This window comes from Oreochromis niloticus, linkage group LG19 (assembly GCF_001858045.2).
Source record: "Oreochromis niloticus isolate F11D_XX linkage group LG19, O_niloticus_UMD_NMBU, whole genome shotgun sequence".
Taxonomy (NCBI): Eukaryota; Metazoa; Chordata; class Actinopteri; order Cichliformes; family Cichlidae; genus Oreochromis; species Oreochromis niloticus.
In genome coordinates, this window is record NC_031983.2 from 28,637,678 (window position 1) to 28,651,093 (window position 13,416).

General features: G+C 43.4%; 2 protein-coding genes across 2 annotated transcripts in view; both read left to right on the forward strand.

Annotated features, from left to right (window-relative positions):
- dlgap2a (discs, large (Drosophila) homolog-associated protein 2a) overlaps positions 1-8,363 on the forward strand; it is a 190,193-nt gene extending 181,830 nt beyond the window's left edge. Inside the window, exons 12-14 of the mRNA XM_013271951.3 lie at positions 10-101; positions 3,339-3,491; positions 3,602-8,363. Coding sequence (XP_013127405.2) covers positions 10-101; positions 3,339-3,491; positions 3,602-3,808 — 452 coding nt within the window. The 3' untranslated portion in view covers positions 3,809-8,363. The remainder of the gene's footprint in view (positions 1-9; positions 102-3,338; positions 3,492-3,601) is intronic.
- Positions 8,364-10,682: 2,319 nt separating this feature from the next.
- Positions 10,683-12,311, forward strand: cln8 (CLN8 transmembrane ER and ERGIC protein). The gene is made up of 3 exons (XM_019348507.1): positions 10,683-10,793; positions 11,085-11,710; positions 12,039-12,311. The coding sequence occupies exons 2-3, from the start codon at positions 11,171-11,173 to the stop codon at positions 12,309-12,311; spliced, it is 813 nt and encodes a 270-aa protein (XP_019204052.1). The 5' UTR covers positions 10,683-10,793; positions 11,085-11,170.
- Positions 12,312-13,416: the final 1,105 nt, after the last annotated feature.

Consider the following 13,416-nt stretch of genomic DNA (forward strand, 5'->3'; position numbering starts at 1 on the left):
GTGATTCAGTTCTAGGGAAAATCCGAAGTGCAGTGGGAAGCGCTCAGCTGCTCATGTCTCAGAAATTCCAGCAATTCTACTGGCTGTGTCAGCAAAACCTGGTAAGACGTGATTTTATTCAAGTCCTTAGGCTTTCTACATGAACTGGTAAAGAACAATTAAAACTAAACTGCTGTTTACATCATAACTCACATGTAGGTCACATTAACCTCTGCAGCACACAAATAACATGACCATCCACACTGCATGTGATCCATCCTACCACATCTGTGCTTGAAGGTAAGAGAGAGAGAAATTAGAATGACACAGTTACATCTGGCACAAAGGTGTTAGATTCAAAATATTGATTGTGCTGTAGAATGAACTTTTGTCATTAGAAACAGTTCCACACTTTGTTCTTCAACCTTCGATACACGTTTAATACTTTAGCTGGTGCTAACAAACTGAATCAAACTGCCTGAAAATGTCATTGATTGTGGAAAAGTGCAACATTGAGAATCAATAGCTATTCGGCGCGTTTATATGTGACCTGAGCATTCTGAAATAAAACAATACATGCGTGTGTGTGTGTGTGTGTGTGTGTGTGTGTGTGTGTGAGATGCAGCTTTATCCTGGAACAAAGGAAGTAAAGGTAGAACCAAGCTTCTATTCAAATGGTTCTGAGTATTAAGACACCAGCAGTGTGTGTGGCACAGATGTTCCTCAGCACTATCACAGCCTCTGGTTTTGCCTCCAAGTGTACGGCTTGCGTCCTGCTATGTCCTGGATCGTCTCCGGGGAACCTTTGCACAGTCTGTAACTTGCGTCCTATTGGCTGTGGTAGCTCCTCCCTCCATGGGTCTGGATCTTGGGGCCTGTTCTTTTGCTGACGTGATCCGAGCCTCTGTGCTGTCCTTTGCGCTGGCCTTTTCTAGCCGCTGGTAGGATTTCTTTAGTCAGCCACTTCCTCTATCTGTCGATGGTACAGATGTAGATGTAGATAGATGGTGCAGATATAGCCCATGCAGGGGCTTGGTCATCCAATACACTTCCTCCTCCTGTTCCTCATCACCGTCTGTCTTTAGCTGCCTGAGGCTCTCGTGGAGCAGCCCTTGTGAGTGCTCCGAGTTTCATGCTGTACTGCTGACACTCAGTGATCCATGCCCTCCCGCTTTCTGTAGCTCATGGAGCGTCTGGATGTTGGACTTGGGGTGAAACCCTCCATGCTTTATGAGGGGGATTCATGTCTTGACATTTGTGGCATCTCCTCCTCCTGTGGGCATCTTATTATTCCAGCTGGTTATCTGATGACCGGTAGGGCGTATGCATTGATGGCTTGCATCTTATTCCTACTATTCAGCTGGCTTCTCTGAAACTGCCTTACCTTCAGTGAGTTGATGTCTCCCTCACACCTGGCATACAGATAGATAGTACCTGGCCTCTGTCTACCTATCTATTTCCTCCTGAAGGAGACGGTGTTATGAAAGTTTACTCAACAAACCGGCAACCTTGACCATTCCATAAATCCATATGGAACAATATTTCATACATCGCCTTGGTTTGTGAAATGTCCACAAATTAGAAACTTAAAAGGACGTCTCATCTTGTTTTAGGAGCCTGCTTTTCTTTAACATCTCAATCAACATTTAGGAAGCCTGAATTAAAACGAACGGTGTGCACAGAGTGCTTCTCTGGGAGAATTTCCAGGATTTGAAGCACACACAGACACAGCCGAAGCTTAAAACTCACTAACTCCTTCCAAATTTGCCAGCTCTGAATATTTGAAGCCTTGAGACTTTGGAGACAGTTTGCTGAACATCACAGACACAGAGGTCAGAATAAAGCTGATGGAGTTCTGAGTCCATCTCTCAGTAATTACAGATAACAGGAGTGAATTCTGTTTCTGGCATTCCTCACATGGTGGACACTCATGTTTGAAATCTAAGGGTTTTTGTTTTTTTTCAAACGGTTTGCTTTATGAAGGAGAATTATGCTAGTCTCATAATACTAATCAAATATCAAAGCTGAATGTAGTCCCTATGGAGAGACGCTGTTAGAGTCCCAGTAAGCAAAGTATGATTAGCAGTACTGTAAGTTTAATATCTGTGTGTGATGTTACAACAGATACAACTTTAGCAAAGAGCTGAAGAAATAACACTTTAACTGGTTAATGAATTTCTACACTTGGGGCCAAAGATGATATTTTTGAGATCGTTTTAGCGACTTCCTGCTGTTTGTTTGGCTAAAAATAATTATCTGATTACTGAATGCACATCACCAAGAAACCAAATGAGTTGGGAACTTCAAAACCTAAATAACAAGCCCCCATCATATAAAATACTACATCTACTCTGCTGCACGCTTCAAATGTCATAAGGTTTTAGAGCTTGACCGTCTCTGGTTGTCGAGTCACAGCACAGATGTTTGGTTGGTGCACAGTTTATGAAATCATGGAGCTGAAATAGTTAAAGTTGCCAATTCTGCTTATACAGACAGAAATCTATGAATAAAAAACATGGAATAAATCCTGAATACAGTGCAGGGTGTGCTGCAGCTGTGACAGTGTTGTGCTCCACACCATCAAGCCCTGAAATAAATAACAAAAGTAGAGCCTCCTGAGAGAGCCTGTTTCTAATTGAATTTCTGCGTTGGATTTGGGAATAAAGAAATTTGCAATTAAATTAGAATTTGTAATGAACAAAGGTTAATAATATGCACACATTTACCTCAAGATCATCAATCTTTTTTCTCCCTGCATCAGTTTAAGATCCTCTCATGATCATGCCTTATCGGGTTGTTTTTTAAACGTTATTGTCCTAAAGCACAAACCGGTGTATCCGAGTACTCGTGGGCGGCGTTTAACACATAAAATCAGCTCAGAAATTCTGTTCAGGCGTACGCAGGCTGTGCTTCCTTATCATGAATAGCCTTCACAAGAATATTCAGCTTAGAAGGAGATAATTTAACGAAAGAAAGCGGGACCTGCACACGGTAAACTCAAACCCATGACTCATTAACCTGCAGCAGTTACTGAGACAATGAGGCACCTTTCAGTCGGCTGTTCCTTTCATTTCAGGTATCAAGTGATGAATAGGTCTGCACCGACAAAGTCAGCTTATTATTTCAGGCCTCATTCATGAAGGAATGACGGGACTGCTCTCCAACACAAGCTGTTGCCCCTCATTTCAATCACAACTGCTAGTTTTGAATATGACGAGGACATCTAGTGGACTGGAGCTGAAGTGCAGTAAGCTCGGTGGCCACGTGTGGTGTTACACTATAGTATCTGCCTCACCACTTGAACACTCTTAAGAGTATTTGATCTTTGCTGTGTTTCCTCCTGTGCCCGTGTTGCGTAGGACCCCAGTGCCATGCCGCGACCCACCTCTCAGGACCTGGCTGGGTTCTGGGACCTGCTGCAGCTCTCCATCGATGACGTCACCATGAAATTTGACCAGCTACAGCAGATCAAGAACAACAACTGGAGGCCTGTAGATAGCCCAGAGAAGAAGGTGAGGACTCACCGCTTGCAGACTGATTTTAAAAAAATGTGGAGCAAACAAAAGGTATTTTCTAATAAATCGCAAAATTACATTTTAATCTTTCTCTCTTCTTTCTAAAGCCACCAGCTCCCGTACCAAAGAAGACAGTTCGACAGAAGAGTGCAATGACGAGGGAGAAATCCCTGGACCTCCCAGATCGGCACCGGCAGGAAGCCCGCCGACGGCTCATGGCAGCCAAGCGGGCGGCCTCCTTCCGGCAGAACTCAGCCTCGGAGCGAGCGGACAGCATCGAGATCTATATTCCAGAGGCTCAGACTAGACTTTGAGAGGATCGGGTCAGGGGCTAACGTGTCTCCCTATTTCAAACAAAACTTTACAACTAGCCTTTTTCTAGACTGCTAATCTCTCTACTCTTCCTTTATCCATCTGTCGTCTGATCTCGATAGCCATCCTCAGTGCCCATCGCCAAAACCCCACCGGACTGTAGGATGCGCCAAGGCTATACTCCCGCACCCAGAGCGAGAAATGTATGTCTGACATGAGTCGCTTGGGTTTCTCCTTAGCTCGCTCTCATGACACCCGACCTACAAGCTCTCTCATCCAGTGTCCTGGATGGGTACATCTGTAGTTTTTCAGCATTTGCAAAGTGCCATTTAAAAAGTGCAGCTTTGAGAACCTACCAGCAACCAGGCCTTTGAGCTAAAAGAGTAAATGAGATATATATATATTTATTTCAAGTTGTTCAGAAACGGTTAAAGTTAGTAGCCCTTCAACACTTTTTGATCATTTGAAAATTATCTTATGATTTCTTTTCTTTTGGGGAATAAGAAGCTAAATATCACTAAATTGTTGTAAGTTCAAGTCTTTGCAAAGTGCCAATGCTTGAAATACCTCAACTGTGTGCATGTGGCACTGGTTACACATTCAAGGTTATTCAGGCAGCCCTAAATAAGCTCTGGACTGGTCAGTGTTGAAAAATGCAGCTTTCTACCCAATCTGGTTGTAGTCAAACATTCTTCATGGTCTGGATTGGTGGAAGAATGACATCAGCTCATCAACGCGCACATTTCAAACATCTTTCCTATATATCTCATGTACCCGTTGCCAACTTTCAGATATCGACATTTACTTGAAGCTGAAAACATGCAAGTCTTGTGCCAACGCGTTCATCATGTCAATGCAGTAGAAACCAGTATGAAAGTGTCTGTAACTCCTTAGATTGAAATGTGTAGACAAATGCACTTATGCACTTATTACAGTTCTCTGTATTTCCAAGGGAAATGTACATACCCCAGTTCACAATAGTACTGTTGTATTTTTGAATTGTGAGCGGGATGAATATTCATCGTGTTTTCCCCCCTTCGTCTCCACTGTTTTCCGCCCTTTCTTTTGCTCTTGACTTCTCTGGATTTGTTGCACACATGCAGTCATTTTGATCGCGCACACACTCGACGCCGCACGGCCGTCTTTTCATCCGACATGCTTCTCTCAGGCCCTTTCAAGTTGCACCCTCAGCCACAGTTAATGAGGAGTGATGGAGAGAAAAATGTCAAAACATAAACAAAATATCTGCATACTCGCTTCTTTAATCTATGAAGTACTTTGTAATTTTTCCCATTTCTTGAAAAGTTCAGTGTAGTTTGAAGTCTCCCTGTGGCTGACACCCTTTAGGAAAAGATGGGGAATAATGAAATGAAATTGGGGCAAAGGCTTTTCCAGAGGGATGCAAGCAGCAAGTCTCAAATAGCTAAAACTTGGCAAGAGCCCTGCTGAGCAGAAAGAACAGGCTGTGCACACCGATGCCAATTTTAAGTAGTGGATGAGATTTGCACAATCCTAAATTCCACACAAACAAAAGCTAAAGATCACCTACATCTATATATGCAACTGTTACAGAGGTCTGGGGTTTTCAAAGTGTGGTTCAGGGACCTCCAGGGGTCCAAGACTCAAAATAGTTTGCTGTCAATCTGTATGGGCGCAATACACACCAATAAAACTATTGTAATCAGTGAAAGAATAGCTGGTTTGATCCAATCCTGGTCTGTGATTGTGTTCCTCATAAATTCATTCTGAGCAAAACGCTAAAATTCTGCTGCTTAATTATGAAACTTGGTGCCAGTGATTTCGACGTTCGCTCCACTGTGTTGCTGATGTCGCTCTCAAATCATTGACCTAAAGACTGAAGTCTATTAGTAAAACCTTTGGGATAATCAACTCACTAAATGGTGCTGCTTTTTATTTAATCAGTACAGTACTAGACAAATAATCAAGTCGAAATAATGCGCTGTCCACTGAACGGTACATCACTCTAAAAATCTATTTTTATGACTAATTGTGCCCGAGTGCCTGGCTTCATTATGGGTGGGTTCAGGGATATGAATCATATGATAGCAGTAAAAAAACAATGTCCCTGGATTTGAATAGTGTGTGTGTGTGTGTGTGTGTGTGTGTGTGTGTGTGTGTGTGTGTGTGTGAGCGTGGATCTTGTTTTTGTAGCACAATACTGACTCTAAGTGAAGCTAAGGTCTGCGCTTCATTTTCCTATTACTACCCAGCTGTGGCCTGACCTCCATCGCCCCCCCGCACCCACACACAGAGATACACGCCATCGCCGTGCCATCAGCTGTTTGATAAATTGTATTTTAGATACTTTGATTTACTTTTTGCTCCTGCGAATTGTACTGTTGAGTAAACGCAGTATTTTTTGAACCATGCGCATCCTTGAAGACATAAACTCCGAGCATACGTGGGACTCGCACTCGTTTTCAAGCTACCGTGTCTGACACATTCCTTATCTGTCAAACTTCTTGTAGCAAACCTCAGACAACACATTACAGAGAGTCCGACAAAATGACCAGGTAACCAAAGTCTGTGATGGAGTGACAGCGTTTCAAACACGACTGAAATAATGAAACAAAAAAACACGGCTAGCTCGAATTCTGTTGGGTTTTTCATTGCAGAGGCAGGGAGCTTTAATAGTGTGACAGTGGGTATCTGGAAAGTGTCTGGGCGTGCGATGCCAGGCAGTTGGCAGAGCGGGGACGTTCCCCTGCTGTTGCCACAGTGGCAGACAGACGGCAGAGAGACAGACTCGGGTTGACATATGCTGGCTTAGAGGAGACGAGAGCTCGGCGCTGAGGCCCAAACTGCTGGTGCTGTGTGCTGTTCTGTAGCTGGAAGGCTGTTCATGTGAGGATCGCTAGCTGCTGCGCTGGGTCATTTTTAGCCTCTCTTTGACTAAGCAAAGCAGCTTATGTAAGATTTTGGGTCCTTGGTGAGATCAAGCAAACTGCCTCTAAGGCCCTTCAAAGCTTGTGTTGATAAATGTATTGCTGAATTGTGGCCTGCAGTGTAGAACTTAAGCATCAGCACTACATGTTTCTGCTGTGCTGAGGCTGAAACGACTGAGGAGTTTCTCCCTTATGCACCTCGAGCAGGGCCGTGAATAACGTAGTGTAACCGCCACCTGATTCAGTTTCAAGCGTTTCATTTGCACCTTTAAGACGCATTCGTGTAATTTGCGAGGAGGCCTTTTTTTCTAGTCGGACCTTGAAGGAACCAGGGGACATGGAAAAGGGCAATAGGGAGACGAGTGTGAGTAAATTTACAGATGCATTTAGAGATAAGAACTGTGATTTTTACAGAAATCATCACTCCCTTATCACCCCAGAGACTCTCCCTTAGTGGCAGTTTCTAGAACGTGAGCCAAAGCTCGTTGCTCTGACGGCTGGGTTTTGTCTCCCAGTGAAAATCGTTTTCCATCGATGACACCTTTTCCTTTGAGGTGTGAACGCACTCTCACATGAACTCTTTTTCACAGAGCGATCTTGTATTCCCTCGAAGCCGATTGTAGCGCTTATTCTGCGCTGAATCCTTCTGGATGACGCGCAGCATGAATCCGATACTGTGAGCGCCAAGGAAGTCTTCTTTTTTGAGGATGCAGTTGCAGCGCTTTCCTTTAGGTGGAAACCTCGTCTGAACCCCGAGCGTAGAAATTTTCAACAATGCTGTATTCAGTGCCAGGAGGGCAGCGGCCAACTGCAAGTGCAATGTCTTTGACTTATCCAGCAAACTGTAAAGTTATTACTGCACATTAGTTTTACATAATCAAACCATGACTGCCATTGCCGACCGTGTCCCATCTCCAAACATGCCGTTTGAGCTTGTATCTACACATTCTGTGGCCTCACTTCTGGTACGACTGTCTATGCGCTTTAAACTCTAGAACCCATGACGTGAACGATTTCAAGGGGACTTTTTGGTAATCGTGCCATGGAAAGAAACACTGATACAACACTTCCTAGAAGTTGGAATGTGAAACAACTCTATAATTACTAGACAAAATGAAAAAAGGTAGTTGTTTAGCTAAAACTATTTTCATCTCTTGTATATCATATCTATAGGAAGGATGAATATAATGCCAAATATTCATTATTTGTAAAGAAATATATATATAGATATATAAATATAAAATATATGCTTCATTGAAACACAACTATTTTCTGCACTTGCTCATGTTTTGCTGTTATTCTCACTTTGTTATGGTTCCTTTCTAAGCTGATATGATGGCATGCAAAAAAAACTGATTTTGAATGTAGGCTTATTTATTCTTTCTGTTTTTGTTAAGAATTATGACACTGTCACACTGATGTACATTTGTTATGTATTTATTTAAGTCTGCCACACCTGCATCTCTCAAGGCCTGTTCTTTCAGTGCAAGTTACCTTATCGTTAATTTATTTTGTATTATTATACCATATGCATTTTCCTCCATTCTTTCAGAGCTGTTGGGAGATTTTGCCTATTTGAGTCGTTGATCATTGCTTAGTTCATTCAGTGTAAATAATTCTGCAATTAAATTTTTTGAGAAAAAGTTTTGGACAAGTTTGTCTTTGTGGTCCTTTTTACTGGCTGCTGTTGTGATCATCACAGTGAAAGTATTCACGTAAATGTCAGACATTATACATTACACTGCATTTAATCCACTGAAGTGGGAATGCCAGAATAACAGCTTTCTGATGCCTGTCCTAACAGTAACTGTACTTCCAGCGGAGGGATTTTCTCCCACCGGAGGGGAGCTAAACGAATTCATCAAACTGCTCTTGACATTTCATGCATTTTAGATCTGTGGCCCGCTAACGAAAATAGCAGTGAAATAAAGATGAAGTGTAGCTCTGAATCATCAGTCAAAGAAATTGGTGCACTTACTTTCCAATGTTCATAGTGTGTCAGGAGGTTCACCAAAGAACTGGCATTTATATAAGAAGAATAAACTGAATGAACTGGCTTTTGTTTTTTCACATCTAACAAAAGCGATCAGTGTGCGTCAGCTTACTATAAATCAATCTGCTTATCCAATTCAGGGTCACGGGGGAGCCGAGGCCTACCCCAGCTGTCACAGGGTCCACCCTGGAAAGGTTGTCAGTCTGTCGCTGGGCTAGCACGCAGAGGATGACAACCCTTCAAGCTCACGTTCACACCTACAGCCAATTTAGAACCAGCAATTAACCCGACCCCATGCATTCCTTTGGAGAGAAAACGCAACATCACACAGATGCTTCTTGCTGCGAGTCGACAGGGCCCATGTGCTCAGCTTACCCTTGTACACAGTTCCTTAGAGCAACCCACATAATGCTAAAGAGTAGTAAACTAAAGAGTTCTATATTCAGCATTGACATAATCTATATCCCAGCATGGTTACATTTAAAATTTGCAGGTTATATTCTTCTAATTCATTTCATGCACCACAGCAACGGCAGCATCCATAAATTCTACAGTTCTGCAGGCTGACTATCTGCAAGAATGTGACCAGTGGTACAGCATACTACGGAGCCCCTCTGACGACATGGTCCAAAAAATAAATAAATTGTGGCCACAAAATACTATTTCGAGGGCACGAAATAGGTATAACGTGCGCACGAAATGCTAATTTGTGGGCACCGATAACCGTGATCCATCCCAGGCCCTTGCAGTTGGTTGACAATAAAATCTATCCCGGCGTCCAGGTCGTACTTATGTCTGTAAAGCAACTGAGCTCTCAGTATCCTGTTTAAATGTCTCTCCGTAATAATGGTTCCTTGCATTGCCAGGCTTTTCAAAATGCATTTGTAGCTCATTCCCAGCCTAAAATAAATCATACTGTCTCTGTCCATGGTGTATAAGTTTAGCCTACTCTTATGCTTATGTCTCTACGCAGCTGTCCAGGAATTGTATCAATATGATGTGCGCACGTTATCTATTTCATTGCCACAAATGCGTAATTCGTTGCCACGTTATACCCAATTCGTGCCCACAAATTAGCATTTCGTGCCCTCGAAATAGTTTTCGAGGGCACGAAGTAGTATTTTGTGGCCACAGTTTATTTATTTTTTGGACCATGTCATCAGAGGCGCTCTGTAGCATACAGTATCAGGACTCTAAACTTCAGATGATCAGTGTTTCAAATGATCAAATGATCAAATGTTTCAAAGACCTTGCAATGGCCATGAAGGCCGAAGTCAGGCAAAGATATGCTGGGTATTACATGGTTTCAGTGCTTTTCATTCCTGCAGAATTTTGACCTACGAGCTCTTTGCCAGGTAAACAACAATGGGTAATTTGTCTTACCCAGTAAACCTGAGAGGAAGCTGAGAAAGAGGTCAGTCCAGTGAGAGTAGCACACAAGGTCTGGTCCTTTTTGTTAAACGGCTCTTGCAACAAGTAAAAAAAAAAACCCACATCAATAATACTGTGAAATAAAATAAATCAAAGCTTTAGCACATCAATTCCTCAAAAACAAAACCATGGAAAATGTAAGCAGGCCACTTCATTTGAATCTCACAATGCAAGGGCTCCCTCTGCTGGACGGACATAGACACACATGCCATGTTCCAATAACACGCCTCTAATAGTTAAAAATGCAATTCTGTGCACACGTTTACTACCTTTTTGACCAGAAATTAACATTTTATTGACATGACTATATTATTTATTACTGTGAGGGTTTATTTATTTATCTTACTATTTGTTAAACGGTTTATTCAGTTGAATCTTGCGACTTCTTCTACAGGAATCCAGTCGTAATAATAGATATTAATGATTAATATTAAAGAGAGTGTCTGTTTCCAGACAGAATATATAAATAAGAGGCAACCAATGGGATTCTACGGCTGATCAGCGCCGACCAATGGGATTTCTGCAAAGTACCGCGAGGCTGGACTTCCTGTATGAATGTCACATGACCAAATTGGAGTCGTATGATGTGAGTTTTCGTGTTTGGGGTTACTGGCGGCTGCAGAGGGACGCTGTGCTCCCTGGAAACGCTTCGGTCCGGTAAGTCACAGGTTCCTGTGTTAGTTAGTAAGTAAACTGCTGTAGATTGAATCATTTTTAAATATTCTGTGAGATATGTCGCGATGTTGACGTTGAACTTTTCTCTGACTCCTCTTTCTAAGAACTTGGTAGTGAAAGTTTGTCACGGGCGGATGAAATGAACACAGACTGTAGGCTTAAATAGAGTTTAAATAAAATGGTCCGCGTGTACCGAGGTCCACGGCTTCGTGGAGTGTTTTCACAGCCACAGTGCCGCGTTAATGGATGGTGTGTTGTCTGTCTGTTCTGCAGGTGGGCCACACACACCATGCTCCTCGCAGCTCCACCTTCATGTGAGCCTCCCCGCGCTCAGGTTCGGTAATCCTCCATAACGCGCCATGGCCTCCGAGCAGCACACCGGCCGCCACTCCCAGCCCAGTGCAGAGTACTTCTTATGGGACTATCGCCTCCAGCTCATCGGCCTTGGCTTCGGCTTCTATACTGCAGTGTTCCTCTTCTGTCACCTCCTGTCTGTGTCTCTGTGCCGGACCTACAAGTCCCTGCTGGCCAAAGAAAAGGTTTTTTGGAACCTTGCTGCCACCCGGGCAGTGTTTGGGATCCAGAGTACAGTAGCCGGTCTCCGGGCCCTCACTGAAGACTCCTCAGTCACCAGAGACAAAGTGAGGGGCCAGGAAGACTGGTCATGGTTTAACGTGCTCACAGCCACTGGCTTTTTTGCATTTGAGAATGTTGCACTTCACGCCTCCAGTGTGGTGTTTTGGTCATTCGACCTCCCACTGGCCACGCACCATTTCTTCGCCCTGTCAGGATATGTCGGGGCGGTGGTGTGGGATTCCCTGGGTCACTTCCTGCCCATGGTCACCCTCCTGCTGGAGATGAGCACGCCATTCACCTGTATATCCTGGATGCTGCTGAAGGTAAGCATGCTGGTGTCACATGCACGTACTATTCATCAGATTCTCCGGACGTGTATTTGTACTTACCAAAGATGGCCTACGTTGACCTTTGGTAAGTCCAGGCCTGGCTTACTGTAGCATCTCACTGGCTTGACTTTCTTGGCCTCTAGTTTACTTCCTCTTGGACTTGTGACTGTTCTTAGAAAGAGGAAGTTCCTTTTTAAAAACAACAAAAACCTGAAGCACTAACCACAGTTTTTTCTGTTCCTTTTCACGGGTTTAGTAAACAGACTTTGCATGAATGTAAAGAGAGCGTGTCTGACAGCTCCATGATTGTCTCCCCTGACAGGCTGGCTGGGCACGCACTCTGTTCTGGAAAGCCAACCAGTGGGTGATGATTCACATGTTTCACTGTCGCATGGTACTCACTTACTACATGTGGTGGGTAACCTTGACCCACCGGGTGGAGCTGTGGACCCACGTGCCCCTGCCCCAGCTAATACTCTTCTTCACTGGCCTCGCTCTGCTCACACTTATCATCAACCCCATATGGACCCACAAGAAGACAATGCAGCTTCTTAATCCTTTGGCACAGCATACGGACGGCACCGACGTCAGCTGAGTCTGGTACCATGCAGTTAGGAGTATCATCTGTGTCATTTCCTGTTTCATTTATGCCTTTTTATTTTATTATTTGACACTGAGTGTGAGCAATCGTCATCATAGCAAGGTGGGCAGAAAGTCCCAGTCTGCGTTTTCTTGTCAGACTTCGGGTAAAAGAAGTTTGTGTGTCTCCATTTCCTTTGTTGTCGGGTTTGAAAAATGGCGTTTTTGATTCTTGTGAAGGAGTCTCTCTCATGACTCATCCAGTGACATCACTGGCCACCCTGGCCAATCGGTGGCATGAAGTCTTCCGATGTCACGTTTTTGTTTCGACTCAGCTCCTCACAAACTCTCCTAATGGAAACCCTTTAAACTGAGTAGTTGAGTTGTGTCTGTGCTAGTGGAAAAGAGACTTTGCTCCTGAAAGGTTTACATATGATCATGATAGAGTGTGCAACATAATCTTTCACTGCACAGTTTTTATTTCGATTTGCTTTTATTTCAGGACTCTGGTATTACTGTCGGGGTTTTTCCAGGCTCAGAATAGGACTTTGTGGTTCACCATGCACACAAGTGTTATCGATCCAGCCAAGAGTCGGCGATGGTGCGATTTCACACCTTTTAATAAGTGTTGCAAATATCCACTTTTAAAGTAATAAATTACTTTTTGTCACTATAAAATATGTATGAGAGCAGCTCCTGCATTAAAAATCATTAAGTTAAAGATCAACAAAAGCTTTAATGAGCAAAATCTGCTTTGAGATAAAGACCAGAATGAAAACTGGACTTAAATATGAGTTGGGAGTAGATGTTGTCGGCCCACAGCTGTTTCTAGTGTGTAGCTGTTGACAGTGAAATAAGCTCCATCTGTTTAGGGAAGTGTGAGGTGAGCCTGGAGTGTCTCTAAGGCTACGTTCACACTGCAGGTCTTAATGCTCTATTCCGATTTTTTTGATCAAATCTGATTTTTTTGTCTGCTTGTTCACACTACAAATAAAATGCGACAGCAAACGCGCTCTAGTGTGAACGCTCAAAGCGGCCCGCATGCGCAAAAGAAGATGTCACACACAACGCGCTCTGTTTAGACCCAGACCAAACAGTATTGTTTGACTGATGGTCCTTAA

What these genes read in the sequence shown, in the direction of transcription:
- cln8 (XM_019348507.1), top strand. Translation starts at nt 11,171, where the DNA reads ATGGCCTCCGAGCAGCACACCGGCCGCCACTCCCAGCCCAGTGCAGAG. An exon ending in TATCCTGGATGCTGCTGAAG is followed by an intron (nt 11,711 to 12,038) that starts GTAAGCATGCTG and finishes CTCCCCTGACAG; the next exon opens with GCTGGCTGGGCACGCACTCT.